The sequence below is a fragment of the Pogona vitticeps genome, chromosome 6, assembly GCF_051106095.1.
Source record: "Pogona vitticeps strain Pit_001003342236 chromosome 6, PviZW2.1, whole genome shotgun sequence".
Lineage (NCBI taxonomy): Eukaryota > Metazoa > Chordata > Lepidosauria > Squamata > Agamidae > Pogona > Pogona vitticeps.
Genome location: NC_135788.1, coordinates 91,456,849 through 91,473,770, shown reverse-complemented (window position 1 = coordinate 91,473,770; position 16,922 = coordinate 91,456,849). Strand labels below are relative to the sequence as shown.

Here is a 16,922-nt window from a genome sequence, read left to right as displayed (position 1 = left end):
CTCCAACCTAGCAGCTTTTATAGTAAGAGTGTGGAATCTGTGATGTTTCAGATGTTGATGGACTGTTACTCTTCTGCAGCAAAGGTGACTGGGGAATTCTGGGAGTTGAAGTCCAGAAGGCCCCCCCCCCCAAATTTTGAAACCCGCCCACAAGTTCTAATCTGTTATAGTTATGTCTTTTTAAGAGACTGGTGCGGCTGCAGTATCCTTCTTTGGGCTAGAACTGAGCAGTAGCTTCTGTTCCTCGCTTGTTTTTCTCTTGCATTGTTTTCTGGTTTACAGGCTACTGGAAGCAGGGATTGGGATTAGGACCTGTCTTTTCATCCTTTGTACACAGATGATGTCAACAAGATAAATGAGTAAACACATCTCTAGTTGTATTTCCCTGCAATGAATTTCCTTGTCTTTCAGTGTTGGCAGTTCTGGATGGAATAATCGAAGTGCACTTTGATGAAGCCAAATTATTCCTCCACAACAGAGGCAGTCATTTTTGTTTCTGGATAAATTACTACTCTGATTTTGTGTGCTTCCTTTCTATCAGGAAGCATGCCCACCCCTTTACAAATGAGCACTTCAGATTTATATGCACTTTAAAAATAAAAATGCTGCTCACAAAAGCTGATGGTAACTTGTCTCTATCACGCCACAGTTGAAAATATTGGTTATAAACCTGAGGCCTGCAAAACTTGGATCCAAACTACCTGGGCGGCTGTACTTTCTCATATAAATCTGTTTAGGTACCAAAATCATTCTGGGGGGCCCTTCTCTTAGTCCTGCTGTTCTCGTCTCTTCAATGTAAATACAAGATATTGTCTTCTCAGAGACTCCTCCCAGGCTGTGAAAAACTTTTATTGAGAGGGACTAGGCTGCCCCTTCTGTGTTGTCATTCCACTAGCTGCTGAGAAAAAGGCTTTAAACTCATCATTGGTGCTGTATGCTGTCAAGTCTCCTCTGACCTCTGGTGATCATAGTGGGGCCTTAAAGTAAGCAAGACATTAAAGTAGAGCAGGAGCCCCATACCCACTGGGGATTAGTTTCAGCCCTTCTGTGGATACTGAAAATCATAGATACTGTACTGTAATAGCAAATCAAACCAGAATTTTTTTTTCTCATGCCTTGCCAGAACTGGCCACTAGAGACTATTTATCTGTTTTTTAAATCAGTATCTGAGCTGCTTTGTGTCCCAGTGCTCTGAGCAAGATCTTCAGCAAATATAAACCAGGATAAACAACTATCACAATCCTACGTCACAGCAAAGGCTCTGTCTTAAATTTTTAAAACAGCTGAATAGCTTTTCACAGAACTGATGTATTGTAAACAGTTAAAATGAGACAGGAAAGAAAGCATGTTGAAAAAGTGTGTGTGGGGGGGAAATGGATTCCCTGATAACAGTGAACAAGCAAGTAAAAATTAAAACATTTCCCCAATTTTGTAGGACATTCTAATTCACAATGGAAAGGATTTGTATACCCCAAGACTATTAAATGACGATCTCAAAGTAAGCCCACTAACAGTGATATCCCATAGGGCTACTGGGCAGTAAATCTCCATTCACTCAATAGTCCTCACTTCACAACAGCCGGTTTCAAAAGTAGCATCTTAAAACAGAACTACGACTCCCAGTAGTCTTTGCGCTACAATTGTTGGTCCTAACCAATCCGGGCGAGGATCTTTGTAAGGTGCGAAGATGGCGGAGCCCAGGAACTAAGAAGTGTTCTGTATTTCTTTGTACAGGGACAGGAGTTGGTAAGTGTGGTGTTGATCGTGTGTTTTCCCCCTTTGTCGTTCAAATATAGAGATTCAGGTAGTTAGTTAACGGCTTTGACTACTCAGAAACCAAGAATCCCGTCCGAGCTCTCGTTAGCGAACATGGCAACCTTTGTTTTTCAATTTTAGCTTTGTTCAAGGAAAAGCTTGTAGTGGCTCGCGGGGACTTTTATTTCCGTGGCTTGCTCGTGTGTTTCATGTTCAGAGTCAAATTTCCCGTCCATTTATGTAGCTGCGCACCCACAAGCAAGCTCATAAAGAACGCACGCCCAGGATCTCTTGCACGTCAGACAGAACGCGTGTGTGTTGTGATACTGTACGCTTACAACAAAGAAGGTCCTTTCTGAATTAGAGCAAGATCTCCCAGCTAGTACGCTTTCTTTTTGCGAGAGTATCAGCAAGGTTGATTTACCCCAGTGGAAATTGTTGAGTGATCGAACCCCAGCGGTGGACTGGAATTAATTAGGCATTAACCTTGGCTAAGCTCTGCTGATTTGGGCCACTTGATACATTGCATGGGGAAGGAGGAAATACAAATTTAGTTTGTGGTCCTGTGCACATGCATTGAGTTATAAATGTTTTTTAACTCAGGGTTATCCCTGAGTATGATGCACAGGCTGAGGTACTGAAAATGTTTGAAGTATATATGTGGGTATGTAAATATGTGAACACATGGGGGCTAAGATATGCTTTCAGACCTTACGTATCTATATGAGTGTTCATGTGCTGTATGGAGGACAAGATTACAGATTTACTCCAAGAAACCTACACTCCAAATTGCCCACATGGGGATAGTACTTTTATTAGGACCAACATAATTTCTACAGGAGCATGCAAGCTTTCAGATTTTCCAGAGTTCTCCATCAGGCTTAATGGTTCCAAAAAATAAGACAGTGGTGGCTTTGGGGTGGAAGCCGGACAGTGGGTCAATCCTGTGGCCTTCCTCTTTTGAGCCTGATTAAGAATTCTGGACAATTCAAACTTGCAGACAGCACTGTGTTTCCTGCTGTCACTCCTAATCACTTGGTATTGCATGGAACAACTATTTAACAATGAAGTTCAGTGCAGTTAGGAATATCAACAAGGACAATGTGGCCCTGTGGAAATTCTTCAATAAATTTGTCTTATCTCCTAAAGCCACCTAAACTGGGGCTACCACATCTCAGTCTGTGATGAAGGATGTTCTTTTATCTGTCCTGAATCCAGATAGAGCTCACACAGAACTTTCCATCTGAGATCCTAAATTCTAAAGATACGAGAGTGGGAGAAAACCTCTTTCTGTTTGTTTTTTCCACAGAATGGCTAATTGTATGAACACCATTCACATTCCTCCATTACTAACTTTCTAAATTAAAAGCTCTAAGGATCGTATTTTTTCCTTGTAGAGCAGATACTTCAGCCACTTGATCACATTTTCTGCACTTTTTTCTGAGCTTTATATTATATGTGAATACGTAGGGTGATCTTAAATGGACACCGTTTCCCACACGTGACCATGTCAGTCCAGATAAAGGTGTTGCTATACTGTCAGTTTCACTATCAACTAGAAATCCGTTTCATTGAATTTACCATTTGTACTGCTATTGTGCAGATCATGTTGATATTTTATCACAGATTGCGGTTCATGCCCCGTCAATGTAAATGTGATATTTAAGATTTTTCACCTGGTGAGATGTGTTTGGAGTTGTTTGTGGTCTCCATTCTGAGCAGAACTGTAATTTGTTTTATAAAAGTTGTTTATTATTTTATTTACTTTTTAAATTATTTAAAAATGTACTTTAAAATGCAAAAATGGCAAAAATACCTCCAAATGGATTTTTTTTCTGTTACAAAACACAATCTTATGGGTGCTTAATCAGAGGTAAATAGCAACTGACATGACTAGTATCAAAAATAATTAAGTAGTATGCATATGTATAGCAAATGTTCCTTTACCTTAAGGACACTGTTTTGTGGTTTAATTTTGAAAGTAATCAAAATAATTATTTCATCACACACATACACACAAATAGAGCATACAGTACTTGGCAGGCACCTGATGAATTAGTAGTTTCTTGCATTTTTTAAAAATTCATTTTGTGATGGAACAAACAATTCTCCTAAAACAATGTTTTTGGCACAAATAGTAGTTCTTACTTGCTAAATTAACAAAGCAGCAGTGTTATGCCCATTACATTATTTTGAAAAAGAATATATGATTTTGACTACAGTACACCAAAAGTGACATGCTGCTCCCTGCTCTGATCCTGAAAAATCTAATGTTTCCTGATCATCTTAGCCGTGCCTTCAAATCATTTATGAATAATAATGATAAGGATTCTAATATAAATCCTTGATAGACAATATTTTTTCACTTCACTCCATAGTTAGAACAATTCACTTACTCCTGCTGTTTGATTCCTGTTGTTTAATTGCTTAGTAATCCACAAGGGCTCTATGAGCATATTTCATTACTTTTAAATTTAAAAGGCTTTGGTGACATAGATAAAAGATGGCTTTGTTTGCACATTCATTGCCCCTCAGAGGAGGATTTTAGAAGCTTTTATTTTGGTCCTGCTTAAACCTGAATTGCCACGGACTCCAAACTGGGGATTATGAAATCTGTTACTATCACCAGGTTCAAAACAAATCAGCTTCAAACTATGTATTAAGAAGGTAGCTTATTGAAACAATCCAGTATTCGTATGAAGCCATAATTCTAAATCTGGATATAGCAACATAAAGTTTAAGGATAAGTGAAAGCAAAAACTTCCTGACTTGTCTTCGTGACTAAAGGATTAGTGGGGGAGCTCAAAACTTAAAAAATGGCTAGGCTATTTCATGTCCGATATACCATGGCTTGTGTGACACACAACATGGCCAACATATCCAGTTTATTTCTTTGTTTCAGTTCTATTCCTCAGTCAAGCAAAGTAGGCCAATAGACTAAGTAGAATTGATAGCATTTACCAAACATCTTCTGCTTTCTGTGGTTCAGGCCTGCTGTTTACTAGCAGAAGCATTAAACAGACAGCCTAACTACTTTTCCTTCTGGACTTGGGAAATAAACAGGTGTTCAGGTTCCACAAGTTCTCTGCTGTCCACCCTAATGTACAAGAAATAGTGTGCTCCAGCATAAAAGAAAAAAAAAGCAAGGATATGCTCAATTTGTGTATGATAAAATTGCTTTTGATTATTTTCAGAATTAAATCACAAAGCAGGATTCTTAAGGTAAAAGAACGAATGTCATCAGTGCTCATGCTGTTTAATTGTTTATGATATCAGCCATGCAGGTTGTAATTTTCTCTCTGAGTAAGCATGCATAGAGTTGGCCAGAAATACAGTGGTGCCTTGCTTAACGAGGATAATCCATTCCAGCGAAATCGTTGTAGAGCAAAATCCTCGTTAAGCAAAATAAAAAAATCGTATTGAAACACATTGAAACCCAATGCGTTCCAATGGGCTGAATAACAACTCACTGTTCAGCGAAGATCCTCCATAGGGACGGCCATTTTCGGTGCCTGTAAAGCAAGGAATCCATCCAAAAACACAGCGGGGAGCCATTTTACACAGCGGGCGGCCATTTTAGAGCCACCGATCAGCTGTTTAAAAAACGTCATCTAGCGAAAAATCGGTTCCCGAAGCACGGAACCAATCGTCGGGAAGCGAATTTTGCCCATTAAAACATCATTTTGCGATCACTTTTGCGATCGCAAAACAGTCATCATACAGTGGTTTCGTCGTTTAACGAGGTAATAGTTAAGTGAGGCACCACTGTAAAGGCATTTTGGAAGAGTAATGACATGTTATGTGAAATGTAAGTCTGTATGGCAGAAAGAGAGAGAGATTTCCTTTCTCTCAAACAGCAGTATGGCTCAACTGTGTATACCTTTCAAATGTAATTCTAAGAAATGAAACAATTTCTTAGAACTGTTTATACTTTTCAAATGTAATTCTAAGAAATGAAACAACAAGCACACATTCTGAGGTAACTTTTCACCAGTATTGGGCTGATGAATAGGGTCTTGATTTTGCCATCAGATGTGTCTATTTGTATAATATTTAACTGTTAAATAATTCAATAATGATTTAAATACTATAATTTAATTATGATTAAAATAAGCTATTTCATCAAGTTACTTAAACGTTAATATTAAGCAACTAAGTAATTTAAGAGCTCCGAGAACACATTGCTCAAATCAGCTAGAGGCAGAATGAGACTGTGAACCTTCACTGTGAGAGATCCAGGCTCAGATCCTTCCACAGCCATGAAACACTGAAAAAGTGTTAAGAAGGTCACAATAATTTTATTAGTGCTTGCATTAGGTTTGTGTAACTTGCTATCATTGTAGCTAATGAACAAGGTGCAGGGGCACAGAAAATTCATGTACCTGGTTATGTACCAAATTGTGCAGTTAGGATGCACATTGAATCTTGTCATTTAGCTGCAAGTTATGAAAACTTTACATAAACACCAATAGGATTCTGATACAGGACTTCTGAAACATGTCTGTGCTGCAAAATGTTTAGTGGCTTTGATTTTTTGGGATCCTGACAAGAATGTGTAATGGAGAGAGTAGTTGTGTCAAAATCTCTGTGTATCTTTCAGGACAGGGAAATGATGAAAGTGGTCAACCTCAAACAGGCCCTCCTCCAGGCTTGGAAGGAAAGGTGGACAGATTACCAATGGGCTATAAATATGAAGAAGTTCTTCCCCAAGGGGACTACGTGGGACATCCTGAATCTAGCAGGTTTGGTTCATAGTTTGTGCAGATCATGTATTTCCTTGTAGGTAGTTGCTAAACTGTGTGATGTGTGTAGTTTTGATAGTATATACCACATTTTTCCATGTATAAGATGCTACTTTTTCTTAAAATCATTACACTAAAAATTGAGGGGCGTCTTATACACGGAAGTAAGCTGAGAACACAGGGAGAACAAAACTGCCTGTACCTTGGCTCTGCAAACAGGCTTGCTTCAGTTACAAGGCTTAGCTTCCTACAGTGAGGAGACTTTGCTTCTTCCAATCATGAGTCTTATGGAACTGACATCAGCAGATGCTGAACAAACCAATTGGAACACACCTTGTTGGAGGTGGAGCTTGTAGGATCAGATGCAACAGGAACTTGTAATGTCCTAGCATTCTGAGCCCAGAGGCTGAATACCCAAAGCTAAGTTTTCTTAACTTTTGGGTTAGACATGTAGGGGTGTGTGTTTTATAAACAGGAGTGTCTTATAAACAGAAAAATACGGTATGTGCTTGACGGTTGACAAAAGTGCACAGGCTGCTGTTGAGGTTTTCAGTTCTTTATAAGTGCTGTATTAAATCCAGTTTAGTTCCTACAGGAGGATCCACCTGTGGTGTCAGATATTAGAAATTTTGCAGGCAGTGCTGGAGATGTGGTTTAGCTACCATTTCCACTTGTGAAAATAAATAATAGTTCTGTATTTTGATTAAAGTTCTATTGTCACTCTAGAGGATTCTGGCAAACAGATAGCTACAAATTATGAAACAGATAATTAAAATAATATGGTGTTTTAAAATAGAGTATTATAACTTTTTGAAACATCTCATGTCAACCCTTAATTGAAATGCTCCTTCTAAAAGGAAGAGGAAGTTACTGTCTCTTTATCTTGTGTATCTGGGCAGACAATAGGACAGTAGGAGTGTCTGAATCCACAATGGAAGCATGTATTCTGTAATTACAAAAAATAATCAGTTAAGTTGAACTCCTGAAAGAGCACAGTGCACCTGAAAATTCAGGATTTGTTACTTTGGAGACATAGGTTGGGAAGTATTTGTGGTTTCATCAGAAAAAATGGGCCAGAAATTTCTGAATTAACATTCCACCTAAATAGTCCCTGTCTCTGTCTTGAACATACTATTGCCTGTGGGATATGTACTCGCTGTCAGTATAGACTGCTATTGCCAATATAAGCTGCTAGTTTGCATTTATCTCCTCAAATCTGAAGATATAAGCAGGCACATAGATAGCAACGAAGGTTTTTGTAGCATGCAGTTTGGGTCTGCTTTCCTGTTGGAAAAGGAAGCTGATCCTGGTGCTTGCTGGGAATTCCACATATATTAATAAATGTTGTGTTTCCACTCAATGTTAATTGCCTTAGTGTTCACATTCCTCTTTTTAAAAATAATCTTGTTTGAAAACCAAGACGACACCTTTATGGTAATGTTAGTATGTTTTTTGTATGGGAGAAGCTGTGGAATTTTAACTTTGGTCTTACAGAATGCCCTCTGTATGCAGATTTGAGGGATCAATATATTAAACCATTGACAACCAGAATGAAGAACATCTATACTTTTATTTCTGCTAGTTGACACAGGCTGCTATATATCTCATAGGACTGCTGCATTCATTAAACGAGCCATCGAAAGATGGAACCCATCGCCTGCTTCACAAGCTCTTTAAGTTACTCTTATAACTTGATACTTGTTTGAGAGTGCTTATTTTATTATATTATGCTTTTCTGATTGTTTATATGTATTCATTTTTGATGCCGAATACTATCTTTTAAAATGTGGTTTAACTTCTGTTTAATGCGTATAGCCTGATTGGCTATGAAGCAATAAAATATTTGTATTTGTCTGTTAGAAGCTGTGGAATTTTAACTTTGGTCAGCACTTTTTAAAAGATTGTGAAGCTTTTAAGGCTGGAGTCTGTTCTGTTTAATTTTGTAACATACCATGTGGATTAATGATGGAATATAAACAGCAGTTATCATTATTAATACTCCTGCGTGACTGCTCTGGTTTCCCCTTTGAGCCTCAGTTGAAGCCGCTTAGTTCTTTGTTTAGACACAACGGTTTAGCAGCAACAGTTTCATAGCTGCAAAAGTTATGGAAACTAAACCCTCCAAAAGCTATAGATAATTATTAAGGTGGGTTGTGTTCTGGGTAGGTGCAGCAGTTGATTGGTGAACAGTCACGGAGTTGACAAGAATAACTCTTAATAACCATAGAATTGCAGTTAGTGGTAGTGCATGAAATGCTGAATTTTCCTACTACAGTGGTTCCCAACCATGTGTCCTCAGATATTCTTGAACTACAACTCCCAGAAATCCTGGCCTGCATAGCTAGTGAGGAAGGCTTCTGGGAGTTTTAGTCCAAGACCATCTGGAGAACCTATGCTTGGGAAGTAGATGTAGATGTGAAGGGATAAAGGCAGTGGGATTACAGGTTGTCTGAATGATTGCTAAGGGCAGCACCATTGTTAGTCATTGACAGTGGAAATGCTTAATGCAGGGGTAGTTATCTTCAGGTCATCAAGGTGCTAATTTTCTTTACCCAAACCTCAATGCAGGCTTCAATACCGCTGAAAAGAGCCTCTCCCAAAAGATTGGGGAGGGGGATAAAGCAGGAAGTGAGCAGATGTCCACTTCTGGTTTCAGGCTTTGCAGGGGATAGGGTTGAGGTTTGGGGTGGGCATGTCAGAAAGAGGTTGAGGGGCAAACTGTTGCTTCAGAAGGCTCCAAGGAGCACTTTTCCCCTACACTTTTTTAAAGAAGTTCTGTACAGTATAAGATCCCACAGAAAATCCCTTAGAGGCAAAAACTCTTAAAAATCCCACAAGGGTCTTTATATCTGTGAAAATTCTCAGTCATCCAGATGACCAAGATGTAATCATTTTGGACCAAGAAGATAGGTGGTTTGAGAGAGGGGTCAGGGAGGCCATATAGAAAATTCCTTATTCAACAGGGGTGGAGGCCCTAGATACGATCTGTCTCCTATTTATCATGCTGCCCTTTCATCCATCCCCAGAAAGATCAGGACCACACACACCAGAAAGACCACTGTTAACGACCCATGACAATTGGTGGAGGAGGACTGCAGAAGTGGGATTTTCACTTACCCCAGCCCTTTGTCCATCTAATGAGCCTATTCAGATCAGGGGGAAGTGAAACCAGAGTGGAGGATGTATCAGGGGTCTCCTACCAACTCTCCTCAGACTGAAGAAGCTGCTTGGATGTGTAGCAAAATGTTTCAACCTAATAAGTCCAGTTGCCATGACACAATTTTCAAACCCACTAGGGGTTCTGTGTATTAAAGACTGAGAGTAGAATAATACCAGGTGCTGTTTAAGCTTGCCCTGTAAATATTTAGTAGAGAACATGGCTAATTATGATAGTGTTTAATTCTTTAGATTGCCAGCTGCCTTCAGCAGAGGGCTTTTTTGCTGTATTTCTCAAGTTCTATTGGGTTTTGAAGTTTTGGAAACTGCATTTCTTAGGTGCTTTACGAATCTCGTATAACAGATTTCACAGAGGGCCTTCGGAAACATCATGGAAGCTGACAGTAGATGCAAGTTGGCAAATGGTCCCGTCTCACAGCAGGGGATGTTGACCTTCTGGAGGCCTTTATTGTGAAGTGGGTTGGGGAGGAGATATTTTGTGGATGAGAGAGAAACATATTTAAAGGAAGACTACAGAATAAGCATGCCTTGAAGAAACCTCTGCCTGCTTCAATGTTTGTAGTCGTTCAAATGGTTAATTAAAAGCTTGACTGAGCAGATAGGGCATGTGTTGCCCCTTCCTGGCTTACCAAATCCAGCAGGCTGGCAGGCTGCCACCAGGAAGTGCATGCCAGCAGTTGGCCGGCACTGTATTGACAGATTCTGTTTGCCATTCCTCTGAAGCCCTCCCCACCGTCTTTGCTCCAGTCCTTAGAAGTGCTGCAACACACTGCTGGTTAGCAGAGGTGGTAGCTGAGAAGCTTTCGGTACTATTTGAGGCTACGATGGTCATGTACGGTTTGTGTGCATTGACTGCAGCGCATCCTGCGCATGGGGTGGGGGTGCTGGTGCCAGCAGTGTCCAGTTTGCTACCCAGAATTCTGTGTAGCACAATGTTTCTTTCCTGAAGTGTTAAGTTGTATGCTTCCAGAGGATGCAAAATCGCAAGACCCTGGCAATGGCTGAGAGTGTCCCCAATTTGTGTGAGAATTTTGCAGGTCTCAGAATTGACTTTCATGTTGTCTTTGTGAGACTGTATACACACTTCCTAAGTTTTATTTTGTCCCTTCTTTTTCTTTATTGTTTTACCACAGAAGCACTTCTTGAGCAAGCCATGATGGGCCCATCACCAAACCCACTGTTTCTGTCCTACCTGAAATATGCCATCAGCTCTCAGGTAATAATTTCACAGTAGGCCCTTTTATCTTCAGAATAAGTGTTAATGGTATAAAATCTTGCTCTCAGTTAGATGATTTAAATGCTTTAAAAAATCCAATCCAAATCTAAGTCAGTTATAAAAACATTTGTGTGTGTGTGTGTGTGTGTCTGAAATGCTTTGCCAAATGGGTTTGTTTTTCTTGACGCACATAATTCTGCTCCTCTTTCTTTCTCTCTTTCATGATTTATTCTGTTTACCAAATTGCAAGGAATGTGCTGCTCTCAATACTGAGGCATCGCTTCCAAATGTCTGGCTTTTGAAATACCAGAAGATGTAAGCCCATCAGTTTTAAGGATATCTTTACAATCGTAAGGGCTCAGAACATATTTTTTTGAAGAAAAGTAAAATCTGTGACTCATAGGGAACAGAATTATATGCACCTTCAAAACTGCAGCACACACATTATTATTATATATTTGGGTTATTTATGGGTTGTTCAGACTATTGGAACAGCTAGAAATTAAAATGATGTTATTATTTGCAATTGAACAAAGCACAATAAACCATGAATTCAAAATACAGTACATTTAACAGCAGTTACTATAGTGTCTTCAGCTATAAAGAATATGTTTTGAATATCTGGTTTACCTTCTGCCAAGCAGATAGTGACGATGGATTGCCCTGTGTTGTTTTTCCAGTGCAAGAAAGACAAGGGGCATGTCCCCATCTTCCCTTGCTACAAGGATGCTATGAGGGCTCTCTCACTGAGAGAAGCTTTTGGGTTGCTTTTTAACTACACTTTTTTCCTTTTCTAGTTGCTCAGTATAAAGTTGGTGTGAAGCAAATATGCCATCACCTAAAAATGTCTGTTTAAATTTGTGCCAGACCAATGCTTAAGCAACAAGCTGCATTGCTGTTAAGTGACCTTGTCGCCCCCCATGGCGGTCGAAATGGCACAGCTTGTTTGTGGCTTTGTTTAAATGTTAGTTTTGGCTGGTAACCATGTCCCTCTCTCTTGTTTTGTTCATAGATGGTGTCCTATTCTACTGTTCTGATGGCCATCAGCAAGGTAATAGATCTCCTCCTCACCTAAACCTTGAATCATTGTTTTCTTTCCAAAAATAGTACACTATTTAGGCCACAGATTCATATATGCAGTGTAGACGGGTCGTAGAGTAGTGACCAGGTGAAATGGGATACAGACATGGGTAATAAACTCTTCATTGTTTTAAAGACAACAGCCTAAATGCTATGTACAGACAGACAATTTACATTAGCTAATTATCTGTTGCCAGGATGCTTATGTAATCAACACCTTGGCTGCCTATTGCCTGTATTGAGTGTTCTTGTCCCTTTGGAAGTCCATTCCCGGTTTCTTTATCCCACAGCATCTGGTCCCAGGCCTTCCAGCCATGTATAAACCTGTGGCCTAGATATTGCCCTCCATGTGTCTGAGGAAGAGGACTGCAATTCATGAAAGCTCATGGAGAAATAAATCTGGTAGCCTTAAAGGTGCCGCTGTACTTTGTTTTTTGTTTTGCATATGGTAACAAGGCTAAGATAGCTGCCTGTTAGAGAAACACTACAGGTTTGTGTGTGTGTGTGATTACTGGCAGATGTAACTACTGTTTTCACTTGGCGGTAATATCATAATTCATGTCTCCTTGTTCATGTCTGCCTTTCCCATGCCCACTTTCCTAAATCTTGCATTAAAAAGAATGCATATATACTTCATAATTCAGAGGAAAATGAATTAAGAATAAGATAAAGAAGTGTCCAGTTTCCATTTCACAGTCCGGAGTTATTTGTGAAATTGAGGGTTTGGAAGTGCAGACTCCTCCAGCTCTTTCTTATGCTGAATTGGGGAGCAAGGGCCCTTGTTTGGCTACTATTCTTAACCTTGACATATAACTGTTCTGAATCCAGCCTTCCAGAGCCACAGTCATAGTAGTCTTGCTGAGCTATTCTGGAGATGCCTCTGTGTTGGACTGTGTGGAAACATCCTCTTTACTGCTGTGTTTCCAGTTCTCTTGGCTCAGTGTAGGGTGGATGAAAGTCAGTCATTGAAAGTCAGCAGAAACCCAAAGAGTGATGAACAGAATTCATTTGCTCTAGCATCTCACACCTTGCATTTTATTTGGTAGATGCTAAAGAATTGCAACCTGGGCCTAGTCCAAAATATATACCATAGAGGGCTGTATGGATGACGCTTCATAGTGGTCTAGTCCACCTCTGCCTTACCCTTCTCCTGTATTTTGCACCAAGGCCAGTCAAAATTACTTCTGGATATCATTAGTTGAGAGACCTAAGGGTACAATTCAATCCAAACATGATGGAAATGCTTTTAGTGATTGAATGGATTTGACAGGTGATGTTCTGCCTGCTATGGATTGGGTTGCATCCAAGCAATAGGCTTGCACTGTGAGATTGCTCTTGTATCAAGCTTTCCCCCCCCCCCTTTTTTTTTGGATCCTTGAGTTGGGCCTGCGATGCAAGTGCCTTTCACTAGCTAAAGCTGGTTTATGGCTCTTATACAGAGAGAGTCTTACTGCAGTTCATTGTTTTCATAACTATGCTGGATGCACAAGACATAACTTGAAGGACTGCACTTGAAGACCGTGCAGAAATGTCAGTTGGTTGAGAGTATAATAGATAGTTAAGTGAAGACCATTGTTCGGAACAAATAGCGTCAGTTCTTTAAAAAAGCCTGTGCTGGCACATTAGCAGACTGATATGAACCATATACTGCTTGCCTTTCTTCCATTGAAGCCCAAGTGGTTCACATAGCCCATTTCATTCTCACAGAAAGCCTTTGAGATAGATCAGGCAGAGAGATGGTCATTAGCTGAAGGTCACCCATTCATCTTTGGTGCTGTGCAGAGATTTGAATCCAGGTTCCTGGATTCCTAGTCCAACACTGTAATCGCTACACTCTTGTGGCAGACCTGTGTTGGTTATCAGATGTGGTGGAAGTCCTGCTCTGTTGGCAGAGAGGAGCTTTACTGATGGGATAGTACTTTATCATAAAGATCCATCAGTATGCCCCCAGAAAATTCCATGAAATCGACATACTGCTGACAGTGTTTCCACTACCTGTAGGACCATTTGTGTTGGAGCAGCTTTGGATCCCAAACTTCCTGTTTTCCCGAACATATTCATTGATTAGGCCCATAAACTACACTTGTTCGGAACTGATATAAATCTTTTCTCTCCCATTGGCATCAATAGGGAAGAGAGTCTGGAATGAAAATATAAAACATAGGAAGAGGAAGCAAGAACGGCATGCACCACCTGAATCAAAGCAATTTAGAATTTAGGGAGTGAACCTGAACCGATCCTTGTATACACTTTAGATTATAAACTGTAGGCCTTGTGGATATAATTTAAATTCAAGGTAACTGGACTAAAACCTAAACTGCTGTATGTATCACAGAGAAAAAATATTCATAGAAATTTAGCACATTGGTAAGAGAAATCCTATTCTTGCATCTAGTTTGCTAGTTCTCACTCGTTCTCTCTATCACTCACTCACGCACTCACTCTCTCTCTCTCTCTCTCTCTCTCTCTCACACACACACACACACACACACACACACACACAGAGAGAGAGAGAGAGAGAGAGAGAGAGAGAGGTAAATGTTCAGCTTAGATCAGGAAGAGTTGAAATCACCATTCTGTTGTAGACTGTGGAGCAACTGCATTTTGTGAATTCAGAACTGTTACCTACTTTCCCACATTATGCCAGTTCCTCTTGTGAGAAAAGTTTCTTACTTAATTCCACACTAAAGTCTAAGAAATTGGGATGTTTATCCTGAAGGAATGTTTACACAGTCCTGGGGCAATATAACATTATGCTTGTCTGGTGCTTGGATCCCTTTCTCCTATTAGGATCTTTGGCCCCCTTTTCTGTATTAGCTCTGTTAGCAGTGTATATGTATCGAGGTCACCACAACCATGCTTGGCCTTGTATCTTGCTTTGAAACTAGGGCTTCAGGCAAGTATAGAAACTCTGGCTAAAAATGTCAAGATTGTCATTAGTTTTGGTGCATGCATTAGTATTTACAGGAGTGGGAAATTGCAGTGGGAACGGAAAGCCATGAACCTGGCGGTTGCTCCCAACTAAGGTTACATTTTTTGGAAATTGTACATTTGCACTTGTGCCCAGATTGTAAGACTCGGCTATGTCAGGAAAATGTAAGAGGAACAGATTTGGCTGCTGGTGACATTAGATGAAGCAGTGTCTTCTGAGGACAATTGGAATGTTGAACAGAGCACAGAGTATAGTGTGCATCACATCATAATACGTTTGTTGTTTTTCACATAGTACAGTAATCACATCCAAATAGAGTGTTGTCTTGCAGGAAGTATAGGACCATATGCTTTGTATTTTCTTTTATTACTCTTGAGACGATCTTTCTTGTTTTCATTTTCCTTCTTTCAGTTTGATGATTTTTCCCGAAATCTCTGTGTCCAGATGTTGCTCGAAATTATGGATATGTTTTGTGACCGGCTCAGGTGAGGAGCAAGTTGTGTCTTTTAAAAGTGGGTAGGTGGCATGATACAAGCCAAGGCAGATAGAAAGTAAACCTTGGTCAGACAGGGGACAGCTGAGGACCTGGCGGTTGTTAGGAGACATTGCTATCACATGGAAATAACAAACAAAAATGGAAATAATATTAACAGGTCGGTAAGGAAGAGTGAGCCATTACAGTAGTAACTCACTAGAGAACAAAACTATGCATTTTTGTCTCACTACCATACGAATATGTTCTAAGAACTATTGTGTGCTTTTCAATTAAAGCACCAAATTTGGCCCAGATTAGTATGTTATGCACAGATCTAGGTTTGGGACCATCATATATTTGCTCTCTGATGGGTGTGGAAGCTATCTTACAAAATTGTTAATAATGATTATTATTTTTCTGCAAAACCTCTCCTGTGGAATAGATGACACTTACAGATTTGCCAGATCTGATCTGTGTGGATCTTTATTTGACTTCAGGAAAGTGCTGCCCCTGTTCTGAAGTAAGAGCATATTAACACAAATGAGATGTGCCTTAATTATTAGGTGAACTGTAGTAAGCACTCCTGCTTTGTAAATTTAAAAGCCACCTGTGGACTTGGCAATTCTAGTTAAAAAGGCAAAAGGACTGGAGAAGATTGTAGCTGGCCCAATCCTGATGTAAGTAGGAACTGGGCCTCCACAGCAGTGGTGGTGGTAGGACTGGGCCGTGGGATGAAAGTCAATGGCTCAAGAGCCCCTGGAATGCTCCATATGATCATCTAGAGAGTGGCAGTGGATGAGGCAGCAAACATGGGCCCAATATGACTTCGGGCAGCATTCTTCATATTTTTGCAAACATTTTGTAATCAGTGGCTGCCCAGTGAGCATGAACATGGTTACAAATGCTCAGTTCATTATTTCTATGCTATGCATGCACATGTTTGTGTAATCCTTTTAAAAACAAGCAAAAAATGGTGCTTACTCCCAAACAAATGCTTAACATTTGGGCAGCAGAAGCAAATTCTACTTTATTCCTGTAGTCTGGTTAGAGTGGTGGTTTCACTGTACAGAGGAGCTTTTTTCAAATTATGAGCAGGATTGGCTAGGGCTTTGTTGCTATATCAGGAACATATGAGTTGTTGATAATCATTATAATTCAAAACTGGTAGCTAGATAATGTGCTGCAACATAGCAGAAAACCAAAGAATAATCTACTCAGCAATCTATGATAAGACTATACAGTGGTGCCTCGCTTAACAAGCGCACCGTTTAACGACGAATCCACATAGCGATGCAGATTTTGCGATCGTTTTTGCGATCACATTGCAATGTTAATAGGTAAAACATCGCATTGCAATGATTGGTAAGCGTTTCGCTTACCGATCTTTGCATTGCGATGTTTTCAGAACAGCTGATCGGCGGTTCCAAAATGGCTGCTGGATGAAGAAAATGGCCGTCCGCAGCGTTTTCGCGCCGATTCCTCGCTTACCGAGGTGGCGAAAATGGCGGCCCTATGGAGGATTCCCGCTTAGCGGTGAGTTTACCC

The 16,922-nt window shown here is 40.1% G+C and overlaps 1 protein-coding gene across 8 annotated transcripts in view; it reads left to right on the top strand.

Annotated features, from left to right (window-relative positions):
- Positions 1 to 1,620: 1,620 nt before the first annotated feature.
- The window catches only part of MED24 (mediator complex subunit 24), a 60,262-nt gene continuing 44,960 nt past the window's right edge, over positions 1,621 to 16,922 (top strand). For all 8 annotated transcript variants that reach the window (XM_073004236.2, XM_073004235.2, XM_020805858.3 and 5 more), the window contains exons 1-5: positions 1,621 to 1,746; positions 6,356 to 6,497; positions 10,808 to 10,890; positions 11,903 to 11,941; positions 15,314 to 15,387. In XM_073004236.2, coding sequence (XP_072860337.2) covers positions 6,365 to 6,497; positions 10,808 to 10,890; positions 11,903 to 11,941; positions 15,314 to 15,387 — 329 coding nt within the window. In that variant the 5' untranslated portion in view covers positions 1,621 to 1,746; positions 6,356 to 6,364. The remainder of the gene's footprint in view (positions 1,747 to 6,355; positions 6,498 to 10,807; positions 10,891 to 11,902; positions 11,942 to 15,313; positions 15,388 to 16,922) is intronic.